We start from the raw sequence: 26,754 nt of genomic DNA on the forward strand, positions 1-26,754 counted from the left end.
GCACACAACATGTCCACAGAAGCCAGGCAGAGCCCCACGAAGGAGGCCAGGGCCTTCTACTGGGGCCACGATTCAGTCATTCCTCCCCAAGTCCTGGCTGCGTCAAGACTCAAGCGCTGACAGGATGCGTGGCCTCAGGATGCCCCGCTAGCACAGGGACCGATACAGGGCCCTAGTCCTCTCGGCACCGGAGACAACCAGACCGTGTGCCAGCAGGGCAAAGATGGCGCCTGCTCACACCTTCCTCTAAGACCCACTGGAAACAACACTTGTATTGACTTGGGTAGCCGGTCTGATCTCTGGTAATATGATCATTTAATGGATGAGGAAAGAGATGTTCAGTGGAATAGTATGAAATAGAAAACAAAAAGAGATGGGAAACATCTGATTCTCTTATTTTGTTGTTGTTTGTTTTGGTTAGTCAGAGTCACAGCAAAAGCTGGAAGTAGCACTGTGGCTCAAGTGGTAGAGCGCTAGCCTTGAGCAAAAGGAGCTCAGGGACAGTTCCCAGACCCAGAGTTCAAGCCCCAGGACTGGCAAAAACAAAAAACAAAAGGGTGGGGGGGGGTGAGCACTCTACCACTTGGAGCCATAGCTCCACTTCACTTCTGGTTTTCTGGGGGTTAATAAGAGTCTCAGGGACTTTCCTGCCCAGGCTGGCTTTGAACTGCAAACCTTAGATCTCAGCCTCCACAGTAGCTAGGATGACAGGTGTGAGCCACTGGCACCCAGCTAGCTCTCAGTTTGGGTTAACCTTTCAGAATGTGGGTGTTGAACTCAGGGGTTCAGCTCCTCCCATCCCCTCTGCTTCCACTACCCCCACCCCCCACGTTGCTCTCTGGTGGTAAATCTATAGGATTAAATAAATACCTTGCAGCCATTGAGAAATTGTAGCATCGAAACCTATTTATTGTGAGAAAAGGCCTGACATAAAATAATTACAAAACGGAGCTAGGCACCTGTAGCTTAGGCCTGGAATACTAGTTACTTGGGAAGCTGATAGTGAGAGGATCATGGTTTGAAGCCAGCTCAAGCAGAAAGGTCTGTCACGCCCCCTTCTCCATGGAATGCTGGACACGGTGGCATGCACCTGTCACCCTAGCTACACAGGAAGCTGAACACAGGCACACGTGGGCTGTACGCAGGTGTACACCCAGATAGGCGCTGAGAACTTCTCTCACAAATAACCAGCAAGAAACAGGGCTAGCGGTATAATGCAGTGGTAAGAGTACCTTCCCAGCAAAGGCCAGGCCCTGAGTTCAAACCTCAGTTACTTCAAAAACAGAGAAGTCGAACTGATGACAACTTCCAACCTTGGTCCTTTCTTGTGCCAACAACACACAGTGCAATGTCTTCTCTGGCTAAGGGCACTGGCAAGCAAGCCTCATCACCAGTCAGTGCTCTGAGGGGAGGAATGCCCATCAATCCACCCCACCATAGGGTGTGGCTAAGCTATGGTGTGCAGGGAGCCAGGTGTCAGTGGAACATAAACGTATTGATTTTCAATCTACGGTGTGTGTGTGTGTGTGTGTGTGTGTGTGTGAGTGGGGGGGGTGTGTTATCGGGCTGTCACCCGACTATTGGATGAAGGCATGTCTCTGTGCACTCATGCCCAGGGAAATGACTGGATACGAGAAGCCACTGACGTATTGTGGGGAACTGTGTATCTAGCAAGGCCACCCAATGTGATTTAGGAAGTCTCTGTTTAGCATCCGGGAAACTCCTAAGGCGAACACGAAGTCCCTTTACTGCAGACCCACTCCGAGTCCCGTCACCCCGTGCCAGCTCACCTCTCTCAGGGTGGTCAGCGTCCTCGTGTGCATGGTGACCTGCTTGGTGAGGTCCCGGTTGTCCTTCTCCAGCTCCTTCAGCTTGCCGGCCGCGTCCCGGCAGCGGGCCAGCTCCTTGTCCAGCGCGCGGCTCTCCTTCTCGGCGGCCGACAGCTTGGCGGTGCTGTCGTCCAGCACGGCGTCCTTGAGCTCCACCTGCTGCCACAGCCGCTTGGCCTCCTTCTCCAGCAGCTTCTTGTCCTTCTCCAGCTGGGCCACCTCCTGCTCCAGGGCCTTCCTGTCCACCTCGGACCTCTCCAGCCGCTTGTTGGTGAGCCGCAGGGCCTCGAGGTCCCGCCGCAGGGCCTGGTGCTCGGCCTCCAGCTCGCCCAGCTCCCTCTGCAGGGCCTGCGACCGGTGGCTGCTGCTCTCCAGGCTCTGCTGCAGCCGCAGGTTCTCGGCGCTCACGCCCTGGTAGCTGAGCTCCAGGCGCTCCGACTTCTTGCTCAGGGTCTGCAGCAGCTCCACGCTCTTCCGCAGCTCCTCCTTCTCGCGCTCCAGCTGCTGGTTCTCCCTCTCGATCTGTGCCATCTTGGCGCTGGTGAAGCGCATGGTCTCCACCATCTTGCGCAGCTCCAGGTTCTCCTTGTCCAGCTGCTTGTTGTCTCGCTCCAGGCCCTCGAGCTGCACGGACACGTTCTGCAGGGTGTCCAGAGACTTCTTCAGCGTCTGATTCTCCAGCTCCAGGCCCTGGCTCTCGTGCTCCAGGGCCTCCACCTTCTCCGTCACCGTCTTCAGGGACGTCACCTTCCTGGCCAGCTGCTCGTTCTCCTTCTCTAGCCGGCGCAGCTCCTTCTCCAACGTCTCGGCCCGCTCCCCTTGCGCCTTGGCCTGCTCCAAGTCCCGGTGCAGCTGCTGCTTCTCCAGCTCCAGCTGGCTGAGCTTGCCGCCGGCCTCGGTCACGGCCTGGTGGAGGGCCCTGTTCTCCTTCTCCACCTCCCTCCCGCGGGCCTCGCCGCTGCCCTGCGCCCGCTCCCTCAGCGACCACACGGCCTGGTGGAGGTGGTCCTTCTCCTGCTCCAGATCCTTGATCTACGGGAAAGCACGGGGCGGGGGTGGGGGTGGGGATGTGTGCCCCAGGCTGCCGCGCCTCCAATGACCAGTCACCCGACCAGCACCCGACTACGCAGCCACATGGCTTCCACCGATCCCCTCACACAGGTAAGGGGGCATCATGGGCCTAAGCGTCCAGACGGTGACGGGGGAGAATGACAGACAGGGTGGTGTGGGTCAAGCAAGCCCTGTACTCAGAACGGGACTTGCTGAATTAAAACCCCTTGTGCACCTATTAACACAAGCTTGCACCCCGGGCAATCCTCTCCCTCTCTCTCGGTCTTTCTGGCCTATCCCTGCTTACCTCTGTAGCCTCCCCTCAGGCCATCCTCCCTCTGCTCACTGCTCCCAGCGTCTTCCTACCACAGGCCCTTCACACAGGCGGCCCCCCTACCACGGGACTGTCCCCCAAACCGCAGGCATCGTGAATCCTTCTTATCCTCGAACTCAGCGCTCTAAAGCCTTGCTCACAGCTCTCAAGTGGCCCGGCCCTGCGCCCTAGTATCCTCTCAACACCCTGAACCTAATCCACGCAAGATCATCATGCTTGCCGCCTGGCGTTTGCTTTTCAGGCAGTAAGCTACACGTAGACACAACCCTGCCCCTCTGCCCCCCATTTGGCCGCCACATGTACAGCCAGTCCAATCTCCTCCTTCCTGTCTACTGCTCTACTACACTACATACCTGACACCCCAGCCTCCCTGACAGGTGGACAGGTGCCTTCCTCCTTCCTGAGCCTTGGCGATGCAAGCGGCCACCATTGTGTGTGTGTGTGTGTGTGTGTGTGTGTGTGTTGTGTGTGTGTGTTTGTTTTGGGGTGGGGGAGAGCTGGGAATGTGGCTTAGTGGTAGAGCGCTTGCCTTTCCTGCTTGAAGCCCTGGGTTCGATTCCTCAGCACCACATATACAGAAAACACCCAGAAGCGGCGCTGTGGCTCAAGTGGCAGAGTGCTAGCCTTGAGCAGAAAGAAGCCAGGGACAGTGCTCAGGCCCTGAGTCCAAGCCCTAACACTGGCAAAAAAAAAAAAAACAAAACACAAAACACAAAACTCCGTCCACCTAGGCTGAACCCCCTCTGCCTCCCCTCGCTGGGCCAGCAGACGCCGCTGTCCCTGGACCAGGAAGCAGGGGAAGGAACGGCCACAACCCTTGGCTCGGCCCCCTGTGGGTCAGCGTCCCACGCGAGGTGAGAGGTGGCCCCGACGGACACGGTGGTGACCATGCCTACCCGCCTGGCCTTGTCAGCCTTCAGCGTCTCCATGTCACTCTGCAGCTGCTCCTTCTCCCGGATCAGCTCTTCGCTGAGGGTCTCCAGGTCCTGGTGGGTTTGCTTTTCTCTCTCCAGTTGCGTCTGCAACTTCTCAATCTGCAGAGCCAAAAAAAAAAAAACCCCCAGCTGAAAGCCCAGGCTGACCCCGCCTCAGCTCACGGGAGTCCTGGGGGAGGCCCTGGCACCTGGCACCGTCCACCGTGGGCTCTCCCTGCTGGGGACGAGGGAAAGGCCGGCAGGCCTCAGCCAGCCCTCGTCCCTCCCAGGCCCCAGGCCCGCAGTGCGGCTGCCTGCTCGGCGCACCAGGTCTCCAGCTACCCTGTGTCAGACACCGGGCCCCCAGGCCACCTATACGCCCTGCGGGGACTCCGTGCTCGCCCTTCTCTCCGGGCTCCTCGCCACCTTGGGGAGACGGCACCCTCCAGCTGAGTCTGCCACCGGGCCCTGTCCCTTCTACACACCCTGCTCCTCGTATAGCCCCAGGCTAGACCACACAGCACCCAGCCTAGACAGAAATGGACCTGGGCCGGAGCCTCCTACAACGCGGAACTGCCCGGATGCCAAGAGGCAGACTGGCTCAGCGGCGCCTGCAATCCGGCGCTCTGGCCACGCCTGGGCTGTCCTCTGCCTCCACACCAAGTGGGACTGGTGCTGGTCGCGACATATTTCCTACTGACGATGCGGCCGCCCCTACGTTTCCACAGCTGATGATCAGCACTGCCAGTCTCGGTCACCCTCGGTCACAGTACCTGACGCAGAGTAGGTACGAGGCTGGCAGCTGGCCCTTCCCTACAGACCACTGGGCCCCATCCCTCCCAGTTTCCCCAGTTTTCTGGCTGGGTGGGTGTGGGGCAGAGCTGCAGGCCTGCGTTTACATCAATGCCTCAGTGACGCACGCTCGGCCCTGACCCTGGCCGGGATGACTGCTGTAAGATCATCAAGCTCCCGGGGATCCACCGCATCTGTGCAGCTGGAATGTTTGGGGCCACGACGCCCAAGGGACCCTGTGAGCAGCAGGGCCTGGGCCTCTGTTCTCACTCCGTTTATCCAGGCTAAGGCCTTGCACGGGCAAATGTGTAAGCACCTGAACCTTAAGCGGCTCAACCCCCATTCTGAGTGAGGGGGGTCACCCGGACTTCCTGCCTCTCGGGACTCTGCGCCCCTCAACCTCCACAGGAGAAGCTGGTCATGGAGCCTGCCAGTGGGGCAGGCCCCCGTATCCCAACCTGGGGACCTCCATTCAACCGGGGCTGCCCAGGAGAAAGGCACTGGGATGTACCATGGCCAGCTCTCTCCTAAAACCGACAGCCCGGTGCTCGCCTTCCTAGTGCTGCCCCAGTCCTCGGTACAGATCTGGTGCCCGCCAGGGAGGTTGGGGCAGTTCTCTCAACGGAAGAGTCCCCTCTCCAGCTCTAGGTCTCCAGTGGGGCAGGCCCCCGTATCCCAACCTGGGGACCTCCATTCAACCGGGGCTGCCCAGGAGAAAGGCACTGGGATGTACCATGGCCAGCTCTCTCCTAAAACTGACAGCCTGGTGCTCGCCTTCCTAGTGCTGCCCCAGTCCTCGGTACAGATCTGGTGCCCGGCAGGGAGGTTGGGGCAGTTCTCTCAACGGAAGAGTCCCCTCTCCAGCTCTAGGTCTCCATCTTCCCCCCTCCAGCCAGGGCTGCCACTTGGCCCTTCATCCCGCTGTGCCCTGTCTCCTGGAGGAGGGCTTGCGGAGCCGGCCTCCCTGGCCCCAACACGGGATTTCTCTGTATCCTGCTCACTTGCTCCCCACCTCAGTCTTTCTTCTCTTGGGGTTCTCCCCTCATACACTCTGGTCCCTCCTTGTAAGGACACTGGGACCCTGAGCTCACTGGACTGGATCTGAGCTGGCTGCAGGCCCGTGTGACCCGGGGGGGGGGGGGGGTAGCTGTCCGTCCTCCCTGCAGCCCGGGCCATTAGGAACAGAACCTGCCCCAGAAGGCGGCCATTCCTCCTCGGCTCCGGGAACGAACTCCCGCGACATCAACATACACTTGCGGACGTGAGGAGGCAGACACATCCCCAGGCTCCATCCAGAGAGGACAAGGAGCTCCAAGAACTACGGCTTTGCTGGGCATCTCAGTCCTCGGCCAGCCTGCAACCTGGCTCAGCAACTATGGCTGAGGGGGAGAGCGGGGGCCCCGCTTCACTTCGTAGAGGGGAGAAAGGACTCCCCAGGATGGAGAGAAGAAATTCAAGGTGAGCTGAGCTGGCTAAGGGTCTCAAAGGCCAACGGCAACCTCCTGCCGGCACAAGTTTTCACCCTCCCAACAGCAGATCAGTGCCACAAGCAGGCCAGGGGCGAGACCAGATCGGAAGCACAGGTTGGGGCGTGAAGACAGGCGGACGGAGGAGGCAGGCTGGGTAGCAGCGCCTACGGCTCGTTCCTATCTGTATCCAGACCAGCTCCCCCGGGGGACCTGTGGCGAGGAGGCCCTGCCCCGCCCTTAGGCCGGCAAGGGGACCCTTCAGGCATTCTGTGGAAGATCCTGAGATCTTCTTCATCCTAAATGACAGCTCACGTTTACCGTGACTAAGACAGGATGGCCATTTCCTTTATTTGCTCATTTGTTTTGAGCTACGTAGCCCTGGCCAGCCTCCAACTTATGATCTTCCTGCCACAGACTCCCAAGAGCTGGGTATACAGGTGTGCACGATCACACCCAGCCTGGATGGCCATTTATGAAGACATTCTCTGCTCCAGGCCTGTTGGAATCTAACATAGGAAACCTCTGTCAACTCGTCTGTGGTGCCCTGCACGGAAAGATGCGACATGAGACGGGAGGCCTCCGTGTTTCCGTGGGGACCAGACCAGCTACTCGGCAGCTCAAGTGCTGTAAGTGGCACACCGCACTTCAAGGGGACTCGTGCAGCTGGGGTCCCTGCAGATCCTTCCGTAACAGGGCAGGGTGAGCTGAGCCGCTCCCGGGGTGGGGAACCAGCAGAGCCTGGCCTGCTACCTGAGGACCATGTTCCTCCCGCTGTCCCTGTGGCTCGAACACATGGGTCTGTGGGGCTCAGAGGCCAGTCAGGAGGTACCCCAACTCCAGAGGTGCAGACCAGCATGGGGGCCACCAGCAGGAGTGCTGGCCTCCTCCCTTGGCACTGATCCATCTGCAGTGCGTGGGTTTACAGTCCACCAGGCAATGGCGCCCCTGTCAATGAAAATCAGGCATCCTCTGTCCCAGACGGCCAAGCCCCGCCCCTCCGCGTCAAGCCCCGCCCCACCCAGGTCACCTTCTTGCTGAGCTGCTGATTCTCCTTCTCCAGCTCCCCGCACTTGAGGCTGCTCTCCTCCAGCGCCAGCGATGCATCCCGCAGCCCCTGGATGGTGCTCTGCAGGCTCTGGTTCTCCTTCTCCAGCTTCAGGATGCGGCTGGAGGCACACTCGTTCAGCTCAAACACAAACGACTTCCTGGAGGCTGAAGCACCACACGAGTCAGAGCCCAGTGGCCCCGAAGCCCCGCTTCCCCTCGGGCTCCTCCACCCGAGGCTCCGTGCAGCACGGCTGCTTCGCCTGAAGGAGAAAGCAGGCTCTGGGACGGAGCCAAGGACCACGCGTGGGACCCACAGGAACGGCTGGCGGACTGGGCTTCAAGTGTTCATCTAAAGGTTTCAGGGACCCAGAGACAACTCGTAGGTGGGCGACATTCTCTGTGTCCCCAGCCAGAGCAGTGGGTCTGGGAGATCAGCACGGAGGGCACAGGAAGTGCCGCAGCTGGTCTGTCACGGGTGCTAGAAAGCGGTGTCCCTGCTTGCCAGCCAGGACCAAGGGAGCCAGTACATGTACACTGCTTTAAAAATTCTAAGTGAGGGGTTGGGAATGTGGCTTAGCAGTAGAGTGCTTGCCTAGCACGCATGAAGCCCTGGGTTCGAGTCCTCGGGACCACATAAACAGAAAAGACCGGAAGTGACACTGTGGCTCAAGTGGTAGAGTGCTAGCCTTGAGCAAAAAGAAGCCAGGGACAGTGCTCAGGCCCTGAGTTCAAGCCCCAGGACTGGCAAAAAAATACCCAAACAAACCAAAACAAAAAAATAATCTTTAAACAGATAGTTGTGAACCAAGTACTGGTCACTCACATCTGTAAATCTACTCAGGAAGCTGAGATCTAAAGACTGTGGTTCAAAGCCAGCCCAAACAGAGCAGACAAACTCAAGAAACTCTTATCTCCTAAAATTGACCAGCAAAAGAGCCAGAAGTAGTTATAGTTCAAGTGGTCAAGGGCCAGCCTTGAGAAGAAAAAAAGAAGCTAAGCAAGAGTCCCTCGCTCCCTGAGTTCAAGCCCCAGTACTAGCATAATAAATAAATGAACAAATGGGGGCTTGGAGGCATGGTTCAAGATGTAGCAAGGGCAAAACCCTGATCAAACCCTCCTGTTGCCAAAATACAAAAAAAAAAAAAAGAATACAAATACACTTTTTAAAAGTAAAAATAAAAGCCAGGTGCCGGTGACTCACACCTATAATCCTAGCTATTTAGCAGGCTGAGATCTGAGGATCTCAGTTCGAAGCCAGCCTGGGTAGACACGTTCCACAGGAGACCCAAGAACTGGAAGTGGAATTGTGGCTCAAAGTGGTAGAGCGCTAGCCTTGAGCAAAAGAAGCTCAGAGAGAGCACTTAGGCCCTGAGTTCAAGCCCCATAGGACCAACAAAACAAAAAAAACACCCTAAAAATAAACCAGAAGTACATCCTGGCTTTCCCCAAATGATGCCACCGTTCAAGCCAACAATGTCATGAAAAATAAATGCAGATGATCAACCTTCAAAGGCTCACAAGCCCAACAGTGAACTGGGGCCTTCTGTTCCAGCAGCGGCTGGTTCTGGAATGTGACAGGCACTGGACGGGGACCGGGCCTAGGCAGCTTGTGGCCCCCCCTCCACTCCACCAGGGAGGAGGCAGAGCTCCTGGTGCACGCACAGGCGCAAAGCCGACAAAAACCAACATCACAGTGACAGCGGACTTCTAGGTCGAGAACGGGGAAGACCCTTGGAAGCAGCACAATGCGGCTGTTCTTCATGACCCGATTAGCAGAATTTCTTAGGAGACGTTTATCATCATTTTAAAAAGCTATCGCCAAATAAGCCCAAAGCTCCTACCGCCCTCTGCAAAGTGCTAAGTAAACATTAGCCTGTAATATCAGTGCCGGAGGACTGTGAACGTGGCTATTTTCAAACACAGGAACTGGCTTATTGTTTGCTCAGGGCCAAAGCTTCCTGCTCCCTCTCCGCTTCCCACCACTGACAACTACCGTGCCTTACCTCTGTGCGCCTGCAGAGGGCAGCAGCAGCAATGGGAGCCCAGGAGGTGGAGAAAAGCCTGGCAGATTAGCCAAGAATGTCCAATTTGGGGCGGGGGGGGAGCGGGGGGGGGGGGCAGCGGGGGGAGAAGGGAGGGCCGCCAGGGCAGCAGCCACTTAGCGTCCCCACCAGGGAGACAGGGAACAGGCTGCATCCATCCTGACCAATTATGCAAATGAGCCGAGGAAATCACAGCCGGGGCGTATTTATAGCGGGATTACCAACCACTGGGGACACCCCTGCCAAAGGATGCTCTCAGCATCCACAGACAGGCTAAAGATGTCCTCAGGGTATCGGCGTGCTGCGATCCAGAGGCTCCCGAGTGTCCGTATGGGAACCCCGGGAGCCTGGCAACACTTAATTTGTATTTCACGTCCTGGTATCAGGGCCGCCAGAGCCCTCGTGTTTTCCTTGGGGAGAACGGTAATGAAACTGTTCCTAATGGCCTTTGAAGGAAATCGTATTTTCCTGGGGTGAATTTGGATGGGCTGTCAGGAAGATTCAGAGCCAAGGGCTCAGCTCCCGGATCGGGGAGGCGGGGGGAGAGGGAGACATGCCACCTACCGTCTGACATGTCTGCATTCTTGGACAACTGCTCCAGCTCCCAGCCCAGATGGGCAGACTCATTCATGCTCTGCTTCTGAGCAATCTCGAGGACCATGTTTTCTTCCAGCAGCTCCTCAATCCGCTTCTTATCGGTGTCTCGGTCCTAGGGTAAGAGGAAAGAAGGATGGGGGGTAGGACTCTGGGTAGACAGACCCGTGAGACGGAGCACCAGCCACCGAGGATGAAGTGAGCCATGCACCTGTTCACCTTCATGTCATCGCTGCCAGGCCCCTTGGCCTGGTCAGCTAGGTTATGAGAAGAGCTCTGAGGCCTCTACCTGAACGCCGTCTGAACGGAGGGGGGCTCTGAAGCCGGCATGTAACGACGGACACCTCGGGGGCTTCAGGGCCAAGATGCCTGGGAAGGGTGCACGCACCAGCCCTCGGCACAAGCCAGAAACACCAGCAAGGACCCTTCTTGCAGGAGACACACACATCCGTTCACCGTCTCAGGGAAGCAGCCCACAAGACAGGTCCTAAGCTGCTTTGAGGGTGGTAAGCGCCCGCCCAAGCCAGCCACGCTCAGGCACACCACTTCCAGTCGACAGCTGCCGATGCTGACGGGGACGGTGGTGGCCTGACGCGTGGCGGAGCCCGCCCCGCCCTCGTGCAAGCGCCACCCGCGGGGCTCCCAGTACCAGTTCCAGGTCGTGGAGCTTGGATTTCAGCTGCAGGTTCTCTTTCTCCAGTTCGTGGACCTTGTCGCTGCGGGCCCGGGCGGCCGTCAGCTGCTCCTCGAGCATGGCCTTCGTCTCGATTAAAATGATGTTGTCTTCTCTCAGCTCCTGGGGAGCAAATGCACACAGGAAAACCATCAGGCATGGGTACCGGGTTATGGCCAACAGGATTCTCAGCCAAAGCTCCCTGGATCCAACAATCCAGCTAGGGACAAGCCCATGACAGGAAGCGTTGCCTCCGTTTCTACCAGCCGTGCAGGACTCTTGATGAGGCAAGGACAAATGCACTTTTTCTGCTTAAAAAAAGAAAAAAGAAAAGTGAACGCAGGAGGAGTGTGATGGCAGAGTCTGGTAATCCTGTATCTCCCCTTGGGGGGGGTGGTGGAGATAAGAGGATCATAGTCTGGGAAACTGAAACTTAGGATCTTTGAGATCCAATCTCAACCAGCAAGCCCAGCACGGCGGTGCATAATTGCAGCTACTCAGAGACATAGCTAGGAACACCACGAGTCTGTGGCTGGCCCCAGGCGAAACTCCAAGACCTGCTAAAAGCACAAGGGCTGGAGGAGTGGACCAGATGGTAGAGCACCTGCACAGCAAGCCTGAAGCCCCGAGTGATGAAGGAGGTGATGGGATGGGGCTTTCTCGTGTTATGTGCCCAAGCCCTGAGTTCAATCCCCAGTACAGAAAGAAAAACAAACAACAACTAAACACATAACTTTGGGTACCTCAGGATCTCCTACAGGCCAGGTTGGCACTAGGCTACCATATTTCCAGTCTCACTGGACAGACAGGCAGACTCTGCCGAGAGCTCCAGACCGCTAGTGTGAGTTTCCTTCACAAGGGGCTTGGGGGGGCGGGGGGGGGGGGCGTCTCTAGGTCTAGTCTGTTCCTCCCACCCAACATTCACCAGGGTGGCAGAAACTGGCAACCAGACAAGCTCTCGTTCAACACGCAGTGGCTCTTGGAGAATTTCCACTCCCTTGCACCCTTGGCAACACCCAATGCCTGGCAGCTTCTGGGTAATGTGGGGGCGGCGGTGGTGTTAATGACAGCCCAGCAATGAAAGCACCTGTGCCCACCCGACCTGTCCCCCCTCCCAGGGCAGCCCTCAGAGGAAGCAAGGCGGATAATGGACCCATGCAGGTAAGGCATGCTGAGAGGGCTTAGACCTGAGCTCCAGGAAGACCCAACCTTACGGGCCTCGTGTTGGGGAGAGGCTGAGGCTGATACTAATGACGTGAGCCAGGGCACAGGCCTGGCCTTCCTGCTGTGGCCTCTGTCTCCCCCCCCCGCCCCCCCCCCCCCAGTTCCCTCCTGTGGGGTTCGGGCAGGGCCCAGCCACCTGTGCTCCCCAGGGTAGCTGTACCCGGGCCCCCAGTGTAGCGGCAGTGTGTCCTCATAGCCAACTACGACTGGGCCTTCAACACCAGCCCGAGTTGCCCCTCTGAGCAGTGCTTGGGGATCCACTCTGGCCTGCTCACTGACTGGGGGAGACCAGAGCACGGGCCGCCTGCCGCTCCCCTAGCCCGGAATCCCCCGGGTGGGACGGCTACACTCCTCTCTCGAGATGCGGGAGCGTCTGGAATTGGAGGTGGCGCACGGGGTGGTCCGTGATGGACTCGAGGCTCTGCGGGCAGGGTGGGGATCGGCAGGCCACGAGAGCACCCCCGAGATGATTTCTAACTCAACAACCTCCAGGACATCGGCTGACACACACGTCCCGCCGCCATCTCAGAAGCCAGGATGTAGAAACATATGCTGAGGGAACCCCCAAAAGGCTGGGGTGCTGGGGTGAGAAGGACAACCCCACAGGCCCGGGCACCTGCCCATGTCAGCAGGCTCCCCCCTGCCCCAAGGCACTGACCCCAGCTGAGCAAGGCGACTATTTAAAGGCCTGACCCAGACCCAAGGGCTCGAGAGTCCACTTCGAATCTGCTACTGAGAGGCAGCGGAGACGAAGCCAGGGCTGCTCCAGGCTCTCAGAGGGCAGCAGGCAGGGGGGGCCGGAGACCTGGATTTCCACCTTCTAAGGTGGACAGGAGGACAGACTCCAGGAGGGTGCTCAGGCCTCCAGCTGCCGGGCTATCGTCACTTTATTTATTTACTTATTTATTTGCTGTGTTGGTCCTGGGGCTTGAACTCAGGGCCTGGGCACTTTCCCTGAGCGTCTGTGCTCAAGGCTAGCGCTCTACCACTTTGAGTCACAGTGCCATTTCTGTTTTGTTTTTTTGTTTTTTTTTTTTTGTAATTCATTGGAAATTAAGAGTCTCGTAGGCTTTCCTGTCTGGGCTGGTTTGAACCCCAATCCTCAGACCTACCTCAGCCTCCTGAGTAGCTAGGATTGTAGGTACAGTGTCACTTCAGACACCATGGGACACAGTTCGATCCAGAACTCAAACTACAGAGCCCCCCTCCCCCCGCCGCTAATGGGCAAAAACTGGTTGCAAGAGCTGGGGGTAGGGCTCAGGAGTGGAACATTACTCAGCATGCAACGAAACTCTGAGACGGATCCCCAGCGCAACGCTGAAAGAACAAATCAAAACAAGAAGAAGAAAAAGAAAAAAAAAAAAAAAAAGAACATTTTCTGGTGTGTGTGTGGGAACCTTCTGACACCCCACAAGTACTGCAAACCAGAGGGGACGTGGAGTCAAAGAAACAAGCTCTGGCGTCCTGAGCTCCGGCTTACAGCACACGTGGTTCCCGGTGTCCACAGCAACAGAGAGCAGAGGAGCTGGTGGGGGCCTGCAGGGGGCGGGGGGAGCTGGTCACTGCTCAGGGCCACCGACCTCCCGGCTCGCTCCTGCTCTGAAAAGACCAGCTTCCACCAGCTCCTATTCATCCGCTCCAACCCAAGACCCATGGCCTGTTCCAAGGAGCGCCCAGGGGCCAGACCTTCAGCAGCAGCAGAGAGCAAGACACAGAGTCCCACGCTGGAACGCAAGGTTGTCTGGGTTCAAAGCATTCTTAGCAGGTCCCTGGCTTTTAACGTTCCCTGAGTTCTGACATGAACTGCGGAGGCTCGGGCCCCTCCTTGGGCCCACAGTAGCAGCCAGACCCCCTCAGTAAGCACCTTTACTCCCCCCCGCCTCTCTCCGGCCGCTTCTTTCTTCCCTCTTGTGTAGCTGGGGCTCGCTGGCTGGCAGCTGGTCAAGGCTCAGGGGCCGCCAGCTGCGTTCCGACCCCAGCCCACCTGCTTAGCAACTGCAACAGTGGGCAAGTTACAAATTAACCTTCCCCTTTCTCCTCGGAAGAAGGGAGAGGAACCAATCCGCGCTGCTACACCTTGCAGGGCCACCGCAAGGCTGAAACACAGCGGTAACACTAGAGCTTAACCCTTGCGGGCGCCACAGAAATATCCAGAGCACTGCTCATTTAAAAGCCATTCAGGGCTAGATAGACGGCCCAGTCTGCAAAGGACCGGATGGGAAATACTTTCAGGTCTGCAAGTTCAAAGTCTCTGTGGGAACTACTCAACCTTGCAGGGGTTGTACAAGAGCAGCGAGAGACAACAAATGGGTCTAGCTGTGTTCCAATAAAATGTCATTCATAAAAGTGATGCTGGCCTACCTATCTGCACGATACTTTGTTGGCTCCTGAGTAGCCAGGCCCTGGGCAGACAGTGAGCGAGGCACAGCTCGCTCCCCTTCCCTGGCCTGGTGAGGGAGACGGGAAGACGCATCGCGACAGAGCCACACACACAACTGCCTGGAGTAAGGGGGTTTGGGGAGGAAATGGAGAAGCAGGAGACCAGAGGTGCAGCCTGAGCTTTACCTGCCCAGCCCTGCAAGGGCCTAAACCCTGATGCCTGGGCCTTAAGGTTTGGGAGGGAGGGAGGGAGGGAGGTGGGTGGCTGGGGATGCACCTGTTGATTGGGCTGGGCAGGGGAGAGATGTCCACTGAGTCACTGGGTAGCGACATGGCAATGCAGATTTGGGCAGTATCTCACATGCAGACTCCGCAAAAACCCAAGCAGGTATCTCAGGAGTTGGGGATGGCTGGGCATGCGCACACCTGACGCTGAGACAGCAAGGCTGGGCTCGGAGGATGACGGGGGAGAGTGGAGAAAAAAGCAAGGATAGAGGCCGACCACACTGGCTTAATTAGCCAGAGTGCAGTCTGGAGACAACTCAGAAAGACAATGGACTCATTGGACACATGAGCTCTGAGATTCCTGTGGGCTACACAGACGCAGAGGCCGGAAAGCAGAAATCCAGAGCAAAAGCAAAGGCCTTGGACTCCAAGGAACACCCATCTCCTGAGCTCCGTCCCCAGTGGAGGTGATGGGAAAAGCGAGGGGAGGAAGGAGTTCCCGAGCATGGCCGAGACAGTCAGCCTCGGGAAGGGGGGCAGGGCTGGGCCGCACCTCCCAAGCCCAAATGGGCAGTGCACTCTGAACCCGGGGCACCCCCTTTTAACCTTTCCAGATCCTGGTCACACCACTGTCACCTCAGGAGTATGACCTTGAATTTGGGGTAGGACATAGAAGTAACATGCGCAGATCACAAACCCGGCTCCTAAGTGCTGGGTCCTTGCCAATGACCACACCCGACCCCCTGGCTGCCTCCTTTACCACAGGCTACTCCCTGTTCTGTGGTTCCCTACCGTTGGTGACCCGGGGCCTCTTAGGCTCAGGAGTAGTCAGACGGCACCTTTACCCGTACATAAAGACGATGCCTTGCCCAACACCAGCAAGTTGGTGCTGCAGCGAGGACGGGGCTGGCGAGGTCTCTGCCTCTGAGGCTGTTTCTCAGGCCAACCCTGCCCAGGACAGCTGTCAATCCACACAGGAGCCACCAGAGCCCTGGCGCCTCTGCCCGGGACACACTCGGCTTCGGCATCTTTGCCCTTTGCCCGGGAGGGAAATTTTCAGCCAGTCGTAAAATATAAGGAAGGAGAACTTCTAGGAACTCCCTCGGCCTCCACCTCCTCCCACGCAGCTGCAACCCTCGCGCTGCAGATGCGGCCCGGAGCTGCACTACAGTTGGTGAAAGGAAGTCAGGGGTCAGCCGGGGGCCCGCCCACCTCTTCCCCTCCCCAGAGGCCCTTGCTGCTGCTGCCTCTTTTTTTTTTTTGGCCAGTCCTGGGCCTTGGACTCAGGGCCTGAGCACTGTCCCTGGCTTCTTCCCGCTCAAGGCTAGCACTCTGCCACTTGAGCCACAGCGCCGCTTCTGGCCGTTTTCTGTATATGTGGTGCTGGGGAATCGAACCTAGGGCCTTGTGTATCTGAGGCAGGCACTCTTGCCACTAGGCTATATCCCCAGCCCCTGCTGCTGCCTCTTAAGCGACTCGAGAGCCACAAAAAAAAGAGACCCCAAATGTTTAAAACGCAATCATACAAGTTTGTGTTCTGTGTTTCGTGCTTTCTGAGGGCTGGTCTGATAGGCTCTCCGGGAGAATGCCAGGGTTACATCCCCCCCCCACCCCCAACGCTGCTCCTCAGTACCACACACAGGACCCTCCCCCCCACACGTGCTGCTCCTCAGTGCCACACACAGGGGGAGCTGGCACAAGAGCCGCAGCCAGGGTCCTGTTCTGATGGCCTTTACAACCAGTTGTTCCAAGGCCCACGCTTCTCCCCTGCCTTTGCTCATGCTGCAAGACTTAAAGTCCCTGACACCTGCCATGAATTCCTCCCAAGGGCTGGGTGTGCGCAAGGAGCTCAGGGCTGCGGATCAAGTGAGACACGGCCTCGCTCTCAGGGCTCCAGGCTCTGTCACAGAGCTGCCGGCAGGCCTCCCCATGCCCATGAAGAGGGCGGGCCACAGAGACGCCCTGGTCCACCTGCAGCCGGTGAGAATTTAGCTTGCGTGTATGGAGGGAGTGGCAGTGAACCAAGACTTCCAGGGTTCACGGGTGGGCACGAGGGGGCGGGGGTCTGTGCTCAGGAATGTGCGTGTTCAACAGAGGCCCGCAGCTGTTCTGGTGACATACGGAGAGATGACGAGCTCCTAACTGTGGCACACAGTCAGTATGTGTCCACACCCTGAAACCATTCATGCCGAGATCCATGCCTCCTGTCGATGGCAGAGCCGGCGGGCTGCGTACGAGACAAAAGGAGGAAGGAATTTGCTGCCTGGGTCCCTCACCCAGACCCCGGCAGCCCTTATCCTGCCTCCATCTCCGAGGAGGGGGCAAGGTGAGTCACCAGGCACTCACACGACGTGGGGAATACCCCTCCGTGCCGGTGCCGGGCCGCAGCTCCCTGCACCCCACCGGCCAGCCCAGGGACTCCGGCGCCCAGAGCATGAAGCCAGCCCGCGGACGCATGCAGAGCCCCACCGTGAGGCAGCACAACACCAGCTTCTCAAGACTGTGTTCAGAAGCCACCAGGCTGCTGAGTAGAGACTTCAGGACTGTTGGTTTCTTCCATTAAAGGCGTCCCTTCAGCCAGGTGCAAGTAGCTCATGCCTGTAATCCTAGCTATCGGGGGCAGAGATCCATTCAAAGTTAGTATGGAAAGAAATGTCTGCAAGACTCCCACTCCCGATCTCCAAAGATCACCAGCAAAAACCTGGCAAAAGGCGTGGCTCAAGTGGTAGAGCAAACAGTGAGAGCAACGTCCTGAGTTCAAACCCCGGTAGCACAAAAACAAAGTCTCTTCAACAGGTGCTAGCCACACCCTTCTCTCCCAGTTCAGATACTCTGCCCCTCACCCGCTACTGCACAGAGATTTCACCTCTTTTATCTTTTAAAGCAGTAGTATCCCAGCTGGGTGCCGGTGGCTCACACCTATAATCCTGGCTACTCAGGGGGCTGAGATCTGAGGATCATAGTTCAAAGCCAGCCCAGGCAGGAAAGTCCATGAGACTCATCTCCAATAAATGTCTGAAATGGCTGGAAGTGGTGCTGTGGCTCAAGTGGTAGGGTGCAAAGTGGTAGTGGACAGCGCCCAGGCCCTGAGTTCAAGCCCTAGGACTGGCAAAAAAACAAAACAACAACAACAAAACCAGTAGTATTCCTATTCTTACTTTATAGATGAGGAAACAAGAGTCCTAGCAAATGAGGCTGCAAGAAGTGTTAAAAGGGGCTGGGAATGTGGCCTAGTGGTAGAGTGCTCCGCCTAGCATGCATGAAGCCCTTACCACATATACAGAAAAAGCCAGAAGTGGTGCTGTGGCTCAAGTGGTAGAGCAAAAAGAAGCCAGGGACAGTGCTCAGGCCCTGAGTTCAAGCCCCAGGACTGGCAAAAAAAAAAAAAAAAAAAAGGGAGTAAGCTAAATGAAAACAAGAGGTATTTTTTTCTTTGTTGTCTTATTTGTTCATTTATCTGTCTTTGGGAAGGTAAGAGGGGCACAGAAATGGAGGGACTAAAGGTAAACAAATGCAGCAGTGGTACTCACTAGCCACTAGATGGAAAATCAACTATACAACTTGTGTGGGGGGGTGGGAGGGAAAAACTGGGAGAAAGAGAGAGAATAGTGACATGTCTAAAAAGAAATATGCTCTCTACCTGACTTATGTAACCATAACCCCTCTGTACATCACCTTTACAAATTAACGATAACAACATTTTTGAAAGAGTGCGGTAGTGAAATGAGAAGGTCAGCTTTGTGGCATGAAGTAGGAGGAAAACCCTCTAAGGAAACTAACGCCCTTCACAAGCCAACCATTGTGCCTTCTCTCACCTGCCTCACACTTAGAAACAAAGGCACGGGAGGAAAATGCTTTAGGGAATCCGGACAGGCCGGGAAGTAAGAGAAATGGCTCTCTCATCATTTCATGGCTCCTATCCCCCAAATCCTCCGAGGACAGGCCCGTCAGAGCACGTACATCTGAGGGTGTGCCCAAGCCTCACCCCGCACCCCAAGGATGTCGCCTACCTCCATGCGGGCCTTGTAGAAGTCCACGTCGTGCAGTTTCTCCTTGCAGCGGACCAGCTCCATCTCCAGCCTCTCCACGCGGTTCGCCTTCTCCCTCAGGGAGTCCAGTTCATCCCGATAGGCTCGGGCTGACCGGGCGTCGGCAGCCAGCTGAATGTTCTGCAAGATGGCGGAGGGGAAACACATCTTAAGCCTCCCCAAGGGGTTAGGGGATAGAAAGGGTCAAGTTTCTCAGTGTGGGGGCACTGGAGCACCCTAGTAGACAAGGGGCTGGGTGTGCAGGCCCCTGGGGGGGGTCTCTTCCTGCTGTCATAAGAAGCACAGTAACCCCCAAGGGAGCTCTGGGACGGCACTGCTGGACACAACCACCGCTGCCTCCCTGGTCCTCCAACCCCCTGGATGCAGTTGTCGGCCAGGCCAGGCCGGGCCGGGCGAGGCTCACCTCCTGCTTGACCTTCTGCAGCTCCAGCACCAGCTGATCTACCTCGTGTCTGGTGTCCACGAGCTGCTCCGTCTTGTCCTCCCTGCAAGGGGAGGGGGGAGGAAGAAGATGGGGCTACACAAATGCTCATCACTCCAAATTCTTGAATTATCGAATGTCTGCTCCTCAACTCGACCCATCCACTGTGTGGGTTCCCTTCTAAAGGCGGAAGACCCCAGCCGCAGCCATGGGGTTTCTACAGCCAGGCTGCTGGGACCGAGGACAGGGAGGTGGAGGCAGGCGGCTTCCCAGAAGATGGGCGAGTGCTAATCACCAGCTGAGACTCCCTAGGTGGGGTGAGGTGCATCCTCTCTCCAGCCAGGAAAACCACGTCATCATCCTGGCCCCGGCCCCGGCCTGAGAGGGGAAAGTGGTCCGCTTCTATAGAGAGCGACTGGGCTGGGAGGAGTCTGGAGACGGGGAAGAGGCCCTGTCTGTCTGTCTGTCCTCCATGTGGCCTCAGCCAGGGCTAGCTCAAAGACACCCCCCTCCCCCGCCAGCTCCAGCGCCACACGCTCTCAGAGTTCTCCCTTTTGCACTAGAACTGTGCCCCCCCCCACACACACACTCCCCTCCCCGAGGCCGCACACACAGCCAGGAACTCACAGCTCCTGCCGGACGCGCCGCAGCCTGGCCTTGGTGTCGGCCAGCTCCACCGCCAGGTGCTGCCTGTCCTCGCTGGAGAGGCTGCTGGTGGGGCTGGGCGTGGAGTCGGCGCTGGAGGACTTGACGGGGCTGGGCGGGTGCTGCGCCTGCAGGTAGTCCCGCTCCTGCGTCAGGTCCACGATCAGCTGCAGCAGCGGAGGGCAGGGGGAGGACACGCGGTAGCGCGCTTGCTGGCGAGCGGCCCCCACGGAGATGCCTGCCCCCCCACCCCGGCCCCCCTCAGTGCCCCCTGACTGAACGAGTCCTGACCGCAGGAAGTGGCCGCGCCCCACCAGACCCTGACCAGGCCGGGGTGGGAGACAGAGGGGATGACGGAGGGCAGCCGGGTCCCTGGGCCCGTCCCGGCCCCAGCGCACCTCGGTGCACTCGTCCCTCTCGTCGATGAGCCGGCGCAGGTGGAACACCATGCTCCGGGACAGGGCCTCCAGCTCCTCCGGGGCCACGTCCGGCAGCTCCAGCCACTGCAGGTCGAACACATTCTCCTGGTTGTGGGTCACCTGTGAGCACAACACAGGCCAGCGCTGCAGGGGCTCCGGGCCCACCGTGGGGGGCCCCCCACGTAGAGACCACAGCACTGTGCAGAGCACCTCCTTCTCCAGGCGGACATTATGAACCCCTCGCTGGCAAGTTTCCCGGGTGGGGGGGGGGGAGCAGGAGGGCTTCTTAAGGGAATGTAGACAAACTTCCACGGAGATCCGCTGCACACGCCACAGCTGCTTTCAAGTCTTTTTTAAATACCCCCCACCACTTGACAACAAACACCCCATACCCACTTCTTAAAATAGTTCCCCTACAAGGGACTGGATAACAAGATGTTTGCACTGGAGCTAACATAAAGGAGATGAGGAAGAGGACTTAATCCAGTCAAACAGGGCAAAAATGTCGAGCCTCAGAATGTAGGGTACAGAGCACTCTTGGGGAAGCTGTGCAGAAACCAAAGCGATTCTGAGGAAAGCTTAGTCCCCCGGGCCACGGAGGAAGGCCTGCCTCATCTCCTCCCTCGAGCAGGGAGATCCAGTGCATTCCCTCCCTCCCTCGCTCCCTCTCTTTTTGTGCCAGTACTAGGGCTCAAATATTGGGCCAAGAGTCTCATGGGGTTGTTTACCCATAGTGGCTTTGAACCGGGATCCTCAGATCTCAGCTTTGCAAGTAGCTAGGATGACAGGCGTGAGCCACTGGCACCCAGCTCCACTGACTCATTTTTGGAAGAGAAAAACAGTATAGCATTCAGTGGCAGAGGGACAGAACAATGAGGAAGCCAGGGGTATACACCTGGGAAAGCGCCCCTGAAAAGATTCTTCCAGTAGACCAAGAGATAGGCAGAATGGCTTTAAAAAAAAAAAAAAAAAAAAAAAGCAAACACAAAACACAGATAAGTAAAGTCAAAGTCGTATCAAGGCACCACCCTGGGCCAGGGATGTGGCTTAGTGTAGAGTGCTTGCCTAGCATGCATGAGGCCCTGGGTTTGATTCCTCAGTACCACATGAGCAGAGAAAGGTGCTAGTAGCTCTGTGGCTCAAGTGTGGCTCACACTGAGCACAGAGAGGCAGAGGGACAGAACTCAGGCCCTGAGTTCAAACCCCAGGACAGGCCAAAAAAAAAAAAAAAAAAAAAAGACACCACCCTCTCCTTTCCACTCTCAGAAAGGACAGATCTGGACCGGGCTCATCTCGGCATGAGAAGAGATCTCACCTCATGGCATGGGGCACCCTAAGTCAGGAGCTGGGAGTCCCAGGCTGGGTCTAGCCCCGATTCACATCAGGGCCAGCTAGGGAAACTCAGAATCTTCAGGCCACGTGGCATACTTTAAGGACACAGGCATGTAGAGGGATTTCAGTTAAAGACTCAAACTTCTCCCCTGTCCTGCTCCCGAGTGCTGGGCACCAGAACTTTTTTTTTTTAAATCCAAGTCTGAGACTGGAACTCAGTATCTGATGCTTTTGCTTGCTGGCTGGCACTCTACCACCTAAGCCATACAGCTGAACCCGGACTAGAACTTTTAAAAAACTGCCCAATTAATTCTGGCCAGCCCCCAGTGCCAATCATTGAACTGATCATCACAAAGGACTTTGCCAGGCTGCATTATTGGTATGATTTTTAATATCCTGCTGTTGGGTCAGGGACGACAGTGAGGGGCAAAGAGCTCTTGATAAAGCTCAAGGACCTGGTTACTGGACGGATACATTTTCAAAACACAGACACGTAAGGAAATTAACGAGGCAGAATGGCTTTGAGACTAACAGGTGGTCAATAATAGTTGAAAATACTTGCTAAAATATTGACTTTCACTTGACGCCGGCTTGGCCAGCCCCCCTGCCTGCAATGACCCCTATCTGTCTCCACCAAGGCGGTGTGTTCAGCTGCCTCTGACAATAACACATCAGCTCCTACACACTTCATTGTGTGTGTGTGTGCGCACGCGCTGGTACAGGTGCTTGGACTTAGAACCTGGGTGCTGTCCCTTAGCTTTTTTTGCTCAAGGCTGGTGCTCTGCCAATTAAGCCACAGCTCGTTCTCTGGCTTTTTGTTGGTTATCTGGAGAGAAGAGTCTCACGGACATTCCCTCCCAGGCTGACTTTAAACCCTGATCCTCCGATCTCAGCCCCCTGAGTAGTTAGGATTACAGGCGTGAGCCACCAGCGCCCGGCTACACTCCTTTCTTTCATCTGCACGTAGGGCAGAATTGAACACTGAGCTGCAGCAAGAAATCTACCTGTCCTTTCGTTTTCAAGTTGGGTGCATGACCCCCAAGAAAGTATCACCTTTCTAAGTGATACGTTCTCTGTCCACGTCAAGGGTAGAGAGAGCAGGAAAGTCTGCCTGTCCTTCTCTGGGGGTGACGTTCAATGCAGTGTCTCCTCCCAGCCTCACCCCGGAGGCTGAGATACCCCGGGCCACCTCTGGACTCCCAGCTTTGACTCCCACGTGGCTCAGCCTGTCTCCCTGCGCGCTGTGTATCGCTGACAGCAGAGGATGTCGCTCACTTGCGCGTGCTCTCCACCCCGCCCCGCTTCTCGATCAACCATCGGCACAGGGTGACATTTGCCAGAATACATTTTCAGGGCCTGTAAATCAAATTCTGAGCCTAAACTAGTTGACAGCTCTTAAAAATAGTCTGAAGTCCATATAAGGCAAGAAGAAGGAGACAGAAGATTTGATTGAGGTACCGGGTTCTTAATTGTTTTTTGGGTTTTTTTTTTTTTATACTCCTATTTTAGCTTCCTGATGGCTACCTTTCCGAACACAGTCGATCTGGTCTGTGGTGTCAGAGGCCTTAAATTAGCAAAACTACTCACTAGGGTCACATGACGTAGCTTGAAACGTAGCTTGGGGCCTCCTGCTGCCCCAGGGCAGAGGCCAAAACACGCGCCCACTGTTACCTCTTGGATGTGAGCCACAATGCCAGCCTGGGTCTCGATGTCCAGCTGTTTGATCCTCTCGATGAATTCCTCCTTCCTCTCACACTGTGGGGAGGAGATACATACATACATATGTACATACATACATATGTGTATATGTGTATATGTGTGTACGTATGTATCAATGGAAGACTTTCTTGAGGGAGGGCAAACCTGAGGCTTCAGTTTAGGCATGACACCCTCCCAGCCCCCACCTGCTTTCTCATTTGTAATAAGATCACTTTGTCCCTACAAACCCTCGGATAGATTTCTGAGAAGGCTGCTCTGCCCACCTATAGGAGCTCGTTTCACAAGCTCATCCCCTTAAGCCCTGCCTCCCAGATGGAATGTTCCCAATGGTTGCCTGCATGGGACGGACACACACACACACACACACACACACACACACACACACACACAAAAAAAATGGTGTTTCGAATCAGTGCTGCACAAGATGGCCGCGCCCAGCACAAAGAAAGGTGGGAACATACTACTTGTAAAAAGGTCAGACAGGGTTTTTTAAATTTTTGGGTGGTGGTGTTGGGGATGGGACACAAGGCCTTGCTTGCATGTGCTAAACAAGTACTCTACCACTGAACTGTACACAACTCCCACCTTGGGTTGTTTGCCCCATCACCACCGAGATTTGAACTCAGAGCCTCGCACCACTTGCTCTGCTTGCTTGCTTAGCTGGTGCTCTTACCGCTTGAGCCACATCTCTTGCGTGCTCTTTGCTGGCTGTTTTGGAGCGTCTTGTGCAGACTGTTCTGCCTGGGCTGGCTTCAAACTGAGATGCCCCAGATCTCAGCCACAGGCGTGGCGAGCCACCTGTGGGCCCCCTGCTTACAACATCTCAAGCTGTTACAATCTCCTGTGGCCCCTGACTTACGACATCTCAAGCTGTTACAATCTGGCTGGGCACGAGTGAAGTCAAAGGGTGGGGCTGAGAATGATTGTCCCTGCCAGCCCCAACACAGGGCAGCTACAAGGGCAGGGGCCCCCCAGGTCCTGCCCAGTCCTACCTGGACGGCACAGCCCAGCACCAGCAACAACACCTTCTTAATCTCTTCCATGCTCTTCCCTGTGCCAAAAGAACAACAACATTTTTAATTAGGTTCAACTATGTTGGAAATTCCCCCAATGGTACGTGCTTGCTGAAAGGGGTAAAAAAAAACCAAACAGTTAAGATAAAGAAAACAAACGGACAAATACCCCAATACCAGCCAGCCAGGACAGCCACTTAGGTGACTAAAGAGTTATTTTTTACCACGCGCATTCTATGCACATCCGTCGGAAGCCCTTTGCCATTGGGATGCCTCCTCAATAGGTCTCCACCATGACTGTTCCTGTGCGTGCTAAGCCAAGTTTGCAAGGAGGGGACAATCCCACCGCAAGGCCCAGTCGCCACACACCGCTTTCCCTTTCGCCAAGTTGCAGGCAGACGGGGCAGGATAGGACAGGACGTGGCCCCCCAGGTGCCCGGCATCACCGGGTCAACACTTGGCATGTCTAATTCCATCTCCGTCCCCGCTTCTTGTCTGAGTTTCGGGGCTTGGCTGCAATGTTTGAAAGCAACCACAGACAACAAAGCCACATCTTTTTTTTTTTTTTAACTTGTCTGTGGTGGGACTTGAATTCAGGGCCTGGGCACTGCCCTTGAGTTCTTTCACTCAAGGCTGGTGCTCTACCCCTTTGAGCCACAGTGCCACTTTGGAGGCCGAGCGCACCTTAATCACCTCAACAAGGTCTGGGCCTCTGGGCTTCAGGCCTGCCCTGGTCACCCGGGACTGCAGTGTCCTGAACAAATCTGTCTCCTAACCTCTGTTGCCACACCTTGTAAGTTGGAGGCAACTTGTCTGTAGGGGGTGGGTGGGACTTCCTTTCGGTTTAAAAAAAAAAAGAAAAGAAAAGCTACGATCCTTTTTGCTTCTGTCATCTCAGCCTGTCTGTCCCATCCGGGCTGAAGGATAGGCCAAAATTAGCACCGTTTTCTCCGAAGGCTTATGCGAGGAGAAGACCAAACTCCTGCCCAAGACCTACCGCTGGGGTCCATTTTGGCCCTGCGGTGCATGTAGTTAAGGCAACCTCGTCCTCAGGCTCTCAGCACACACAGCTGAGCATGGAATTCCCTGAACACCGGCGCCGCTGTCCAGCTCAGCACTGTAGCTGGAGGTCACCCCCCTGCCCGCCCCCCCCCCCCCCGCCTGCTCTAGACAGCTGCAAGGTGGATGGGAAAGGGCGGGGCTGGGCCACGGGGCCCTCGTCTGGCTCCCTGCTCTCAGGGACACCCGTGGCAAGCCTCTGCCAGTAAGAGGAATCTAATCCACAGTCCCCAGTCACCATGCGACGCGCGCGCAGCTCCCTTCAGTGTAGAGCGCTGACCAACCACTTCATGTTGGCTTTGGCAAGGAGACAGGGAATGCCCTCCAGACAAGCCAGCCGCCAGTGGCCCTACCACCCCACCCCACCTCCTTCCCCCACCTCGGGCCCCAGATCACAGCCAAGTGCCCCTCACATGCCTTTGGGCAGACACCAAAGGGCAGCCCCTGCCCCATCGTCACCGGCTCCTCTCCCTCCCTACAGCGAGATCCATTTTGTGGCCCCTCTGCCTGCCGCACCCCTACTCCCCTTGGAAGGAAGGAAAAGCTTTGAGAGCCTTGAGCAGCCCAGGCAGAGGTCGAAATTCACGCAGAAAATCTATATTACGCTCTTCACAGCAAAGGCCCAAAGGATCTAATTATATCATCCTCTAGAATAACTCTGACAACTCCGGTGACCCAACATCCCAGCCCACCGCAGGTCAAGGCTGCGAAACTAAAGCAACGGTGGATGGGCAACGGGCTAACACAGTCGCCGGCCTCCAGAGCAGAGAACAGGCCCGGGGTTCTGCGGAGACTCACGGCCGCTCACGGCGTGTATCGCGTGTTCAAAACAGCTCTGAGACAGGGCTTACGAAGTTCCCGGCACAGAGAAACGATCCATGTTGGAGGCGATGGATAACGTAGGTGCTCTGAGTTGATCGACATGTAATGCATAAATGTGCCAACCTCACACTGCAGCTCACAAACATGGGCATCAATCAATCAAAAAAAAAATAAGTTTAAGGGTGAGGATGGATGCGAGCTAGAGAGCTTCAGTGCTGGCAGTGAGAACGTGACTGACGGCAAGGAGCCGCACACACCTAAGGGCTCTGTGGCTCCTGCCTGTCATCCCCGCTACTACAAGAAGCTTCAGAGGTGAATGTGGTCCAGTGCATCCCCGGGCAGGAAGCAAGACTCTGTCTCAAAAAGAACCAATGCAAAAAGGGGCAGGAGTTGTGGATCAGCAGCAGAGCGCCTGCCTAGCAAGTATGAGAACTAGAGGCCCCGAATTCAAGTCCTGGCACTGACTGAAAAAGAGAACAAGACAGTAAGCATGGATTCCTGGGTGCTAAGCTTTGTGATGGTGGGTGGGGTGGGTGGAGGGGTGGGAGCGGGTCCCAAAGGACCAGTGTGCACGGGCAAGAAGCTGGGCTGTGGTAGCTGCTAACCCCCCTCCCCATCACAAATGCCACCGGTGACCTCCCAGTGACCAATTCCTACAGAGCAGGCGTGCGAGAAGAAGCGGAAGTCCCAGGCTTCTCCTGAG

General features: G+C 56.5%; 1 protein-coding gene across 3 annotated transcripts in view; it reads right to left on the reverse strand.

The window, feature by feature from the left end:
• Nucleotides 1-26,754, reverse strand: part of Ccdc88c (coiled-coil domain containing 88C) — a 107,045-nt gene that overhangs the window by 28,933 nt on the left and 51,358 nt on the right. For all 3 annotated transcript variants that reach the window (XR_007213160.1, XR_007213159.1, XM_048361925.1), the window contains exons 5-15: nt 24,150-24,208; nt 23,110-23,193; nt 20,086-20,226; nt 19,670-19,854; nt 19,025-19,106; nt 18,583-18,741; nt 10,721-10,867; nt 10,042-10,186; nt 7,416-7,600; nt 4,110-4,247; nt 1,791-2,861 (exon numbers count right to left, since the gene is read on the reverse strand). Coding sequence is in view for 1 of the 3 variants with exons in the window: in XM_048361925.1 (XP_048217882.1) it covers nt 1,791-2,861; nt 4,110-4,247; nt 7,416-7,600; nt 10,042-10,186; nt 10,721-10,867; nt 18,583-18,741; nt 19,025-19,106; nt 19,670-19,854; nt 20,086-20,226; nt 23,110-23,193; nt 24,150-24,208 (2,396 nt within the window). In the remaining 2 variants the exon portion in view is untranslated. The remainder of the gene's footprint in view (nt 1-1,790; nt 2,862-4,109; nt 4,248-7,415; nt 7,601-10,041; nt 10,187-10,720; nt 10,868-18,582; nt 18,742-19,024; nt 19,107-19,669; nt 19,855-20,085; nt 20,227-23,109; nt 23,194-24,149; nt 24,209-26,754) is intronic.

Source organism: Perognathus longimembris, chromosome 14 (assembly GCF_023159225.1).
Source record: "Perognathus longimembris pacificus isolate PPM17 chromosome 14, ASM2315922v1, whole genome shotgun sequence".
NCBI lineage: Eukaryota > Metazoa > Chordata > Mammalia > Rodentia > Heteromyidae > Perognathus > Perognathus longimembris.